Source organism: Mesoplodon densirostris, chromosome 6, assembly GCF_025265405.1.
Source record: "Mesoplodon densirostris isolate mMesDen1 chromosome 6, mMesDen1 primary haplotype, whole genome shotgun sequence".
In the NCBI taxonomy this organism is placed as follows: domain Eukaryota; kingdom Metazoa; phylum Chordata; class Mammalia; order Artiodactyla; family Ziphiidae; genus Mesoplodon; species Mesoplodon densirostris.
Genome location: NC_082666.1, coordinates 42,547,210 through 42,559,928, shown reverse-complemented (window position 1 = coordinate 42,559,928; position 12,719 = coordinate 42,547,210). Strand labels below are relative to the sequence as shown.

Here is a 12,719-nt window from a genome sequence, read left to right as displayed (position 1 = left end):
ATTTACAGTAAACTGATTTTTTGACAAGGATGCCAAGGCAACTCAGTGGGGAAAAGAATAGTTTTTTTTTTCAACAAATGGTGTTGAGACAACTGGATATCCACATGCAAAATAATAAAGTTGGACCATTAGCTCACACCATATACAAAAATTAAATTAACTCAAGATGAATCATAGGACTAAATGTAAGAACTAAATACTAACGACTATAGAAGTCTCAGAAGAAAATACAGGAATAAATCTTCAGGATGCTGGATTAGGCAAAGTGGTGTTAGACATGATACCGACAGAACAAGCAACAAAAGAAAAATTAAACTAGACATAATGAAAATTTAAAACTTATTTATTTATTTATTTATCTATTTATTTATTTATTTATTTTGCACTACGCGGGCCTCTCACTGCCGTGGCCTCTCCCGCTGCGAAGCACAGGCTCTGGACACGCAGGCCCAGCAGCCATGGCTCACGGGCCCAGCCGCTCCGCGACATGCGGGATCCTCCCGGACCGGGGCACGAACCCACGTCCCCTGCATCGGCAGGCGGACTCTCAACCACTGCGCCACCAGGGAAGCCCAAAAAACTTTTTTGTGCTTCAATGAACACTATCAAGAAAGTGAAAAGACAACTCAAAGAAGGGGAAAAATATGTGCAAATCATACATCCAATATCTTTATATGAATATATAAAGAGCTCTTACAACTAAATAATAAAAATAACTCAATTTCAAAATGGACAAAGGATATAAACAGACATTCCTCCAAAGAGGATATACCAAGAGCCAATACAGCATATGAAAAGATGCTCAAAATCATCAGTTATTAGGGAAATGCAAATCAAAACCACAATGAGATACCACTGCACACCTACTAGGATGGTTATAGTGAAAAAGACAGATAATAACAAGAGTTGGCAAGGATGTAAAGAAACTGGTACCCTCATAAACTGCTGGTAGGAATGTAAAAGAGTATGATCTCTTTCAGAAACAGTATGGCAGTTTCTCAATACATTAAGGAGAGTTGAGTTACCATACGACCCAGCAATGCTACTCCTAGGTATACAGTATACCTAAGAGAAATGAAAGCTTACGTTCACACAAAAATGTGTGCATGAATGTTCACAGCAGCATTATTCACAGTAGCCAAAAAGTGGAAATAACCCAAATGCCCATCAACTGACCAATGAATAAATAAAATGTGGTATAGTCACACAATGGAATATTATTCAGCTATAAAAAGGAGGTACTCATACATGCTACAACATGGATGAATCCTGAAAGCATTATGCTATGTGAAAACCAGTATGATTCCATTGATATGAAATATCCAGATTAAGGCAAATCTGCAGAGAAAATAGATCAGAGATTGTCTCAGGCTCCAGAGACTGGGGGTAAAAGGGGAGTGAGCTAATGGGTATGGGATTTCTTTTGGGGTAATGAAAATGTTCTAAAATTGACTGTGATGATGACTGCACAACTTTGTGAATATACTAAACCCCACTGAATTATAAATACTATATAGGTGAACTATATGGTAGGTGAATTATACCTCAATAAAAGTGCTGTATTTAAAACAAACCAAGATCCCCAGAAGGCTGTGAGCAGCGTTTTCATGGGCTGTGCTTTCACAAGAAGCAGCCTGATAGCACGGGCTCTGATCAGCTCCATCACTGACCGGGTACTGTGACCTTGGGACAGTTTCGAACCGCCTCCATGGGCCTCAGAGCCCTCCAAACAAGAAAACAACAACAACAACTCTCTCCCAGGGTGGCTGTGAGCTTTAAATGAAGCAATCGCCTTATGGCCCGGAGCACAGGGACCAGGCCTGGAGGCCAGCATGCTCCGCCAGAGACCCTGCATCCCGGGACCAGGCTGTTGTGTGTCAGGGAACTAGAGCGAGTCAGAGAGCAGATGAAGGAAGAAAATGCCTGAAGAGAGGGTAGGAAGACCTTTGGGGAATCCTCGGCAGAAAAAAGCCAGGATTACCTGCTGGCTTTGGTCCTTTTGTTCACTCAGGTCTCTGGAAGCTACAGCCTCATTTCCCTTTTTGGTGACTTCTTCTATTCGCTCTTCACACTGCTCCTTCACCTCTTTCATCTGATTGATGCACTGGTTCCTGTGAAGGTGAAAGCAAGCAAATCAAAGGACAGCTATTTAGAGATGCGTCTATATAGCAAGTCTGTCCCTGCTCTGACAGTGAAATCCAATTCCCAATGAGACACAGTTCATCTCTTTCCTGCTTCCCGCACTTTATCTGAAGAGGACACAGGCAGGGCAACAAATGTGTTTTCAGTTATTAAATGACAAGAAAACTGGAGTTAATTGAAAGTTACAAAAAAATATGTCATACTGTTGTAAAATAAGTGAACTTCACTGGTTAGAAAAAACAAATTTTTAAAATATAATCTGTAGCATAATAAAAAAAAAAAATGTGGTCTTTGTCCCCAACTATTGCACAGAGCTCCTTGGAATTTCCTGAGTAACAGGAGTGTCTTCTGTTATATATGATGGGCCCCTGTAGACCATACCTGAGTTTATGCTAATGAGCTGACTTACTGGGAGGAGCCAACATAGCTTTAGGATGGGGGCTGGCGGCCAGGGGAACCAACCATATGATTAGAGGGCTGGAACTTACAGCCCCATTTTTCAGGAAGCAGGGAGAGACTAGAGATTGAGTTCAAACACGTGGCCAATGACTCAATCAGTCACACCTATGTAATAAAACCTCAGATAAACACCCTGGACTATGAGGCTTGGCGAGCTTCCTGTTTGGTGAACATACCTGTGAAGCAGAAAGGTGGCACCCCAACTCCAACAGAAGTTCCTGCTGCCCCCTACCTCCACCCCAGACCTTGCCTTATGAGTCTCTACCATTTAGCTATTCCTGAGTTGTATCCTTTATAATAAAACTGCAATTGTAAGTTTAGAACTTTCCTGAGTTCTAGAGAATTACTGCTCCTGAGGGGGTTGGGGAAGGCCTGAATTTATAGCTACCAGGCAAAAAGAACAGGTGGTCTGGGGCCACCAAGAACTTATGACTAGCGTCCAAAGTAGGGGCAGTCTTGTGGGACTGAGCCCCATAACATGTGGGGTTTGTGCTACCTCTGGGTAGTGTCCAATCTGAATTGGACTTCTACTCCGGGAAGATGGGATAGATGTATTTTTCACTCTTCCTCCACTAAGCACAACTAGAACTCTGGACATTACATTTAAAACCAACAGGGACTTCCCTGGTGGTCCAGTGGTTAAGACTCCACACTTCCAATGCAGGGGCGCAGGAACAATCCCTGGTCCGGGATCTAAGATCCCACATGCCGTATGGTGCAGCCAAAAAAAAAAAAAAAAAAGAGGAAGTAGGGTGGGGTACGTGACTAACATTGTCTGCCATGAGAATTAAACATTTAAAACAATAAATAAATAAAACAAACATAAGAAGACTCTAAAAGATGGAGAGACGAAGGCAGACTGGCTAGGGACCTTAGGATCTAGAACAACGCAGTGGTGTCATTGGAGATTACATGGGAAGCCTGCATTTCCATCCCCATCTGACACTAAAGAGGTCCCCCTCCCTCTCCCCAGGTGGTGGCGTCAGAGGACATCAATGAAGAGCCAGGGCTCTCACCACCACTGCCCGGAGGTTTCAATCAAAGATCATTCATCATATGAAGAACCAAGAAGATCTTAAATTGAACAAAAAGAGACAATCAACAGATACCAAATCAACATGACAGAGAAGTTAAGATGATCTGACAAAGACTTTAAAGCAGCCACCAGAAAAATGTTTCAATGAGTAATTAAAACATGCTTGACAGAAATGAAAAACTAAATAGTCTCAGCAAAGAAACATAAAGTCTTAGCAAAGAAAGGGAAGATATAAAGAAGAACCAAATGGAAATTTAATGCAATAACCAAAATTTTTAAACTCAGAAAGGGAAAGAATCAATGAACTGGAAGACAGAACAATAGACATTACCCAATCTAAACACAGAGAGAAAACAGACTGGGGAAAGAGAAAGGACACAGCTTCATGGACCTGTGTGACTACTACAAAAGACCTAACATTCACATCAACAGAATCTGTGAAAGAGAAGATTTTCCCAGCAAGGTCCACATAACTAGTCACTTTCACGCCCATCCTCAAGATACTACTCTTACTCCCTCCCCTCCATGACCGCATGATGCTATCTACCTTGCCCAGATCACTCTGGGCTCCCCAGGTTCTCTTTTCCTAACATCTCCTAATCTCCTTTCTCTACTCCTTATTGTTTAGGACTCAATTCTAAATGGCCTTTCCTAAGAAGTCTTTTTTGGGGGTAATAGATGAGCATTGATGAAAATGATCTAGTTTAAGAAACAACAATATTTAAAGGCACTTTCAAAATGTATAAGTTAGCATCTGGTTTGGCTAGGTGAAACAAAAAGGCCAAAAAGTAGCAGTTTATTTTTTCCTCACATAAAAGAAATCCAGGGTATGGCAGCTCTGAGTCATCAAAAATTCAGGCTTCTCTTGCTGTTTCAATAACCTAACACTGGTTTCTATCCCCATGGTTACCTCATGATCCAGGATAGCTGCGAGTGGTCCAGCCATCTTGTGTGAAGCCCAGGCAGCAGGAAGGAGGGAGGAGAAAAGGTAAAGGAAAGGGATGTGCAGTGGACTGTCCTTATTCTCAGAAGCCTTCCTGTAAGTCCCACCCCACGATTTCCTTTCCCCACTGGCCAGAACTTAGTCACCTGGCCATACCTAACTACAAGGAATTTGCCCAGTATTTTTGCTGGGCAAAAAGATGAATGGATTTGGATAAGCACTGACTGGTCTGTGCCACAGGCAGTTTCAAAATGTTTTGAGTCACTGTGACTTCCCTGGTGGTAAAGAATCCACCTTCCAATGCAGGGGACGCAGGTTCGATCCCTGGTCAGGGACTAAGATCCCACATGCCATAGGGCAACTAAGCCCACGTGCCTCAACAAGAGAGCCCACGTGCCACAAACGACAGAGCCCGCGCGCCCTGGAGCCCGCGTGCCACAACTAGAGAGAGAAAATCCACATGCCACAACTGTAGAGAAGCCTGCGCACCGCAACAAAGAGCCCACGCTGCAATGGAAGATCCCACATGCCTCAGTGAAGATCCCACATGCTGCAACTAAGAACCAACGCAGCCAAAAAAGTAAAAGAAAATAAATTTTAAAAAATATTTTGAGTCACAAAACATTGATAAAATAATTGAATAGCGTCCCGGGCTGAGAACATAACCAATTACATACTATTATGTTAATGTAAATGGATTAGAGTTGGGGACAGCAGTACAAATTCATGTTTAGTTTAATTTAGATACAGATGAATACATACAGAAATATTTATCAGTATCTATATATAACACAAGTTAGTATACACACACATATACCTCTTTGCTCTGTCATCTGAGAGAGCCTAGCAGCAATGACACCCTAGTAGCAACAAACACACCTAGTACCCAGATCTTGGTTTCTAATACCATTCTCCAATCAAAAGAACAAGGGTTCCTTGGAGAAATGGTTGATTGGTTGATTCTAGGACTGGGACAGGAAATATATGAAAATGAGTCTGGAGCATCTTTTGGTGCCAGAGTATAAACAAGTAATTTTAAAAGCAGCGGGGGACCAAACCCACAATATCAGGGATATGTCAACTGGATAAAGGAATCAACTGAAAGAGTTCCCACTGGCAAAAGCTGGAAAAAAATGTAAGCAAAAGAAAAAATAAATAAGATAGTATTAGATTATAACCCAAAATATTCATGAATCCATACTGATATAAATAATTAGACAGATAGATAAGAAGAAGGGTCAAATCTCCTGTGCAGGAAAATTCCAAATCATCTGTGTAGACACTCCATCCTTGGGGAAGTGGAGCATAACTTCCCAATCTTTAAGTGTAGCCTAAGCATAGTGAATTTCTTCCAAAGATTATAGCATAAAGGGAGAAAAAAACAGAGTAACTTTATAGTGAAACAACCTGATAAACATTACCTCAATCAGGTGATCAACAGTGTAAGTCATCCTGATAGCACGTACCCTTGATGTGAAGCCATGAGAATGGCACTTTACCTCTGTGACCTTCCTGTCAAAAATGTGTTGCCCCAGTTTCACAAGAAAAACATCTGATAAATCCCAACTGAAGGACATTCTACAAAATACCTGACCGGTACTCCTCAAAACTAATAAAAAATAATCCAAACCATAAAAAGTAAGTAAAGCTTGAGAAACTGTCGCAGCCAAGAGGAGCCTAAGGAAACAATGAAGAGGGCATGCAGGTATGCTTCAGCGGTCCCTCAAATTGAACATGGAACTTTGTGTATATATCCATTTATAAAATTGCTAACAAGGAGTCTACGCCTTTCATCAAATTCTCAAAAAGGGTCTGTATAACCACAGAAAGTTAAGAAAACCTAACTCATTCCAGCTTTCAACATTTTATACACATTAGATATAGGATGGGAAGCATCCTATATCTGGTACAAGGTTTTGGGCACAACTAGTAAAACAGATGCAGTCAGTCAGCTTTTTCAATTTACCTATCAACTTCCTGAGAGAAAAAGAGTGCATCCTGCACGCACGGCCACCAGGTTTGAGTATTCTGCTCCCTGCCTGTCTGAACACTCCCACACGGAAGCAGAGCTGCCCTCCTCGTCACTGGGCCCTGGCCGATTTCCAGCTAGGTCAAAATCTTCTGGGTCAGCATTTATCAAGTGAGGCCATTAACGGCTTCTTGTATTTCAATCAATGGAAGGGAAATATGTGTGTTAAGCTATCTTTCAAGGATGAATAAGAAGACTGCAGCACTTCACTTTGGTCTGAATGCTTTCCAGCGACTACCAGCCTAACTCAGCGTTTCTCAACTCGGCACCGTTGGTGCCCTGGGCCAGATAGACACTCTGTTGTGGGAGCAGCCCTGTGCTTTGCAGGATGTAGCAGCATCTCTGTCCTCTGCCCACGATATGCCAGTAACACCTCCTCTGAGTTGTGACAACCAGAAATGTCTTGGGACATTGCCCAAGGTCTCCTGGTAGCAAAACTGCCACCCACTGAGAGCCACTGGCCTAGCTGAAGAAGGTTCCATATGCATGTTTTCTAATGACATTTCCTTTGCATTGTTTGCACGTGTCCTATGCATATTTATGTATTTGAGGCTTCCTGGTTTTAGTAGTATTTAGTTTTAAAGTGATCAGAAAGATATTATGGTGAGTGGAAGGCCATCAGAATCCTTATGAGTGGGTGTGAGGTCACCTACACTGCTGTTGACCAGATGGCTAAAATCCTTTCAGAAGGCAATTTGGTGATTTATACCAACTGACACACTAAACCTACAATCCAGTCTTTTTTAGAAGGAAATAATCCAAAATAATAACTTTAAAAGTTATATGTATTGATGTCACGCCCATGTATAATAACCAAAACTTAGAATTAACCTTAATATCCAACTGGGAAATGGTGAATTGAATTTGGTACCTCCACATTATGGAGTATTTAATATTTGGAAACAAAATGGATTTTTATATACACATAATGCAAGAAAGTAAAAAAGTGATTAAAAAATTTAATGGCAACAGCAATTATGTAAAAACTCTGTATGAACTTGGGCATGGACTAAATAGAAGTAAGTCAAAGAAAAAAGAGGGTGGAGTTAGGGGAGCTGGTTGTCTCAGAATCCCAAAGTTCCTGTGCTTGAGTTATACCATTGCTATGAAGAAAACGGGAGAAAAATACATAGACTACAACTTTATTCGCTACCCTCTAAACTGGTTTTTACTATCTTACTAATGGGTTTAGCCAAACTTTTAAAAAGTTTATTGCTTTGTTTTGACCACAGAAGGACTCTGATATGTAAAGCGTAGAGTTTTTGTATGTGACTAAAGTCATCAGCTTAAAACAGATTGTCTTAACCATACGCTAGAGATCTAATGTACAGCATGGTGACTACAGTTAAGAATAATGTGTTTTATACCTGCAATTTGCTAAGAGAGTGGATCTCAAGTGTTCTCACCATAGACACACAAAAAGGTAAAGATGGGAAACTATGGATGGTTAATTAGCTTGATTGGGGGTATCATTTCACAATGTATAGGTATATCAAAACATCATGTTTTTATGCCTTAAATACATGCAATGATTATTTGTCAGTCATACTTCAATAAAGCTAAAAAAAAATAAACGTACTCCATTCTCACTGCAAAAATTTGGAAAGACACTTAAACGTCTCAAGAAAACAAAATGCCCACAATGCCAACACCCAGTGATAAATTATATTAATATTATACCAAACTCTTTTTAGTCTATGAGTTTGACTTAGGTCACTTCTGAGCACTTTTGGAACACATTTTTAAAGGCTTTAGATGATTGATTTAACCAGCACACCTGTGCTCTATAGAGTTCTCAGTTACATATTTTAAGGTATAATGAGTTAAGTCATTTCTTGCTAAGGAGAACTGCCCTCTTGTATGAGGAGCCCACTGGCTAACACTTCTCCAGGGCTTTCCGAAGCACAGCTGACACTTAAAAAATAAAATGCATTATGTCTAAAGGACATGACTCCTAGAAGGGACAGAACCTTTTCCTCAGAGACCTATATGCTCTATAACAGAAAAGGCCAGTGGAGACTATGCTGCACCCCGTCCACCGCCCTCCGCTTAAAACACGTCAGCCCCCCGAGTGGCACACACTTGATGTGGACACACTTACAGGTCGTAGGAGAACTTCCTCTCCAGGTTGGTCTGGTTCTTCTGAAACTGAAGGACATCCTGCTGCAGCCTGCCATAATTCTTCTGCAGGGCCTTTAACTGGTCTAAACCGAGAGGAGGACACGAAATCACACAGGGCACCGGCATGGCCATCCTGACAACAGCAGACACACCAAAACCCACCATGGGAACACAATGGGCCGTGGCACCAACAGAATAAGGAGGGGAAAGAGGAAGGGATGAGAGCATGGCCCCTCCCCAGGAACCTCCCCACCCCAGCCCTGGAGGCGGCCCAGAAGATGTGCGATCCTATGGGAACCAGCACCTTGATTCCTTTTCACACATCTCTCCTAAATCTTTTTGACCTGCGACCCTTACAATGCACCAGGAGGTTCTATCCACCTATTTCTCTCCTAGACATCATAAACCCTGAACTGTCCCACAAGGGCACACACGCCACTGTGTCTCCTGCCCCCAGAAGACGTATCCCTCAATCTGTGAAACACTAATCTCGACATCCAGTCAGATAAGCAGCCACTCCTGCTGCACCCCCTGTTCTCAGCTACCAGGCTACCTGCCAGCATCCTGTCATTTGGTCACAGCCCAGTTATTCTCTGAGGCCCCATGTACACTTAGTCACCTGACCCTCCTATTTGGGAAACAAGAGCTTTCTTTGAGGAAATCCATCAGCCGCATCACTGCTGCCCTGATGACTTGGCTCGGAAAAGCTCTGTAGAAAAAAAGCAGCAGCTCGCTGACCAAGAGACAAGCTGGGGGGTAGAAGGAAAAGCTGCCACAAAGGGGACACTAGAACGGGCCGAGGGCAGCAACGAGGGCCTGAAACACAGCCCTGGACAGACACCTGAGTTTCCCCAAGGTCTGTCCTCACAACCCTAGACCTACAAGGCTCTCTGGGGGGCAGGAGGTGGGGGATCAAATTAAATAAAAGTGAAGGATTCAATGAATTGCTGATACACACAGCAACAGGGATTCATCTCAAAAGCACTTATTTATATGCCATGCTCGAAAAGACAAAACTACAGGGGTGGACAACTGGTCGCTGGGTGCCTGAGGCTGAGGTGAGAGCAGGTGTGGGTGGGGCTTCCTTGAGTGACAGACACGAGCTGTGTCTTGACTCTGGTATCCAGGGGACAGTGCATGTGTCAAAACACACAGAAAGGTATACTGCAAATGGGTAAACTTCATCATGTGTAAATTATACTTCAACAGACCTAACTTAAAAAAAAAAATTCTAGGGCCTCCCTGGTGGCGCAAGTGGTTGAGAGTCCGCCTGCCGATGCAGGGGATACGGGTTCGTGCCCCGGTCTGGGAGGATCCCATATGCCGCGGAGCGGCTGGGCCCGTGAGCCATGGCCGCTGAGCCTGCGCGTCCGGAGCCTGCGCGTCCGGAGCCTGTGCTCCGCAACGGGGGAGGCCACAACAGTGAGAGGCCCGCATACCGCAAAAAAAAAAAAAAAAAAAAAAAAAAAATTCTATAATCAAACCGAGCATGGGGCGATGGAATACTACTCAGCAATAAAAAGGAATGAACTATGGCAGCCATAACAGAACGGATGAATTTCAAAATAATTATGCCGCGTCAAAGAAGCCAGACAGAAAAGGGTATATGCCGTCTGATTCCATGTATACAAAATTATAAAAATTACAAACTCATCTAGAGGGATGGAAAGCAGATGAGAGGGGCCTGGGGAGGATTACCAAGGGGCACAAAGAAACTTCTTGGAGTGATGGATCTGTTCACTGTGTTGATTTTGTGGTGGTTTCTTCAACTGTACATTTACGTCAAAACTTATGTCACACTGTGCAATTTAAATATGTGTAGTTTACTGTACGTCAATTATACCTGATTAAAACTGTTTTAAAATACTAAGTAGGGGCTTCCCTGGTGGCGCAGTGGTTGAGAGTCTGCCTGCTGATGCAGGGGACACAGGTTCGTGCCCCGGTCCGGGAAGATCCCACATGCGGTGGAGCGGCTGGGCCCGTGAGCCATGGCCACTGAGCCTGCGTGTCCGGAGCCTGTGCTCCGCAACAGGAGAGGCCACAACAGTGAGAGGCCCGTGTACCGCAAAAAAAAAAAAAAAAAAAAAAAAATACTAAGTACAGGGCTTCCCTGGTGGCGCAGTGGTTGAGAGTCCGCCTGCTGATGCAGGGGACACGGGTTCGTGCCCCCGTCTGGGAAGATCCCACATGCCGCGGAGCAGCTGGGCCCGTGAGCCATGGCCGCTGAGCCTGCGCATCCGGAGCCTGTGCTCTGCAATGGGAGAGGCCACAGCAGTGACAGGCCCGCGTACCGCAAAAAAAAAAAAAAAATACTAAGTACAGCAAAGGCTGCAGGCTTTTGTGCCCTACTTGAGGACTGTCCAGCAGATCATCAGCTCTGAGAAGCCCCTGGCAGTCAAGCAACCCATTTAAACTTAGTGAAACTCTGAGTTTCCCCTATTAATATTCTTAGAAGCTGATCTGGAACTAGAATTCTAGACCAGCACTGCCAAACAGAACTATAATATTTTGAACCACACAGGTCACTTAAAATTCACTAGCAACCACATTTTTAAAAAGTAAAACCAGGTGAAATTAATTTTAATAATATATTTCATTTAACCCAACAGATCCAAAATATTACCATGGCAACACAGAATTAATGTAAGAAATTATGAATGAGACATTTTGTATTATTTTTTCATACTAAGTCTTTGAAGCCTGGTGTGTATTTTACAGTTATAGCACATCTCAATTCAGATGTTAAATATGAATTGGGAATTCTTGATCTGAATTTAGAATTCATAAAATTTACAGTTAAAAAGGATATTGGTATACCCAAGTTGTCCCAAAGATACTTAAGTTTCCCAATAACTGAGTCAAGTATCAGTTTTAAATTTAAATTGCCTAAAATTAAACAAAAATTAAAAATCCAGTGCTTCTGTCCCATGAGCCACATTTCAAATGTTCGCTGGCTACAGGGGGCTGTGGCTACAATTCTGGACAGCCCAGTTCTAGACTGAACTTCCCACCTTAGAGGTGGAAACTGAGGCTGAGAGCACTGATGGAGTTTAACTAGGGACAAAGGTGAGACTAGGGTCAGGTCAGGGATCAGAGGCCCCAGTGCTCCTTTCATCAGGTTCTAAGGCTGCACTGGACCCTGTGACCCCTCCGGTCACACCTCACAGAGGGGCTTCACCCCATCCCTGCCTCCCCCGGCGGCTTCAGAAGGGCCCAAAGAAAAACCTTGGCTGCCAAACTGAATAAGAGTAGCTAGGAAATGGAATTAAACTAGGCTGGATAATTTTTATATAAATTTCATGAAGGAAATCTGATTTCTGGGTGACCTAATGAAAAGAGAGCATACATATACCATATATATATATATATATATATATATATATATAAAACAGATCACACACATATATTTCTTAATGTATCACAAAATGAGAATCTGAATTCTCTACGTAACAGCTTGCAATGTGTTCAGTAAACTTATAAAAGGAAAAGCTCTTTAAGGAAACACAGTTAGGCAAAAAGAGTAAAGATTACCCAATGACTTGTAATACCACCCACCATTAGGTTTCACTAAGAGACCCTAGAAAAGGACAGAGGAAAGGTAAGTTTTTCCTAACAGGCCTGATGTCTGGGGGGAGTGGAACTCACCTTGCAAGGTTCTGATGAGCCTCTCGCTGGTGGTGATGTTATTCACTAAAACTGCCTGCAAGGAAGATAATCACATAATGAAACATTGGCAACCTGACAGCTCAGAAGAGCTCCGACAAGATGCGCCTGTGGAAGAAAGAGTGGGGAGCAGCCCCCTCCCACGCTGGGCTGTGAGCCCCTGCGGCCTGGGGAGGAGCAGCGCCAGTGTCCCAGCACCAGCAAGGGGCGGGCGGCTCCCCGGCCCTGTTTCAGCTCTGTGCCGGATGAAGTAGCAACTACGGCCTTTCTCTGGGGAGCCCAGGTACAGCCCTGTCTCAGTCAGAAGGCAAACTGAATTCCAGCCT

General features: G+C 43.2%; 1 protein-coding gene across 2 annotated transcripts in view; it reads right to left on the bottom strand.

Annotated features, from left to right (window-relative positions):
- GOLM1 (golgi membrane protein 1) overlaps positions 1–12,719 on the bottom strand; it is a 64,417-nt gene that overhangs the window by 13,667 nt on the left and 38,031 nt on the right. For both annotated transcript variants that reach the window (XM_060101654.1, XM_060101656.1), the window contains exons 4-6: positions 12,376–12,430; positions 8,711–8,813; positions 1,982–2,111 (exon numbers count right to left, since the gene is read on the bottom strand). In XM_060101654.1, coding sequence (XP_059957637.1) covers positions 1,982–2,111; positions 8,711–8,813; positions 12,376–12,430 — 288 coding nt within the window. The remainder of the gene's footprint in view (positions 1–1,981; positions 2,112–8,710; positions 8,814–12,375; positions 12,431–12,719) is intronic.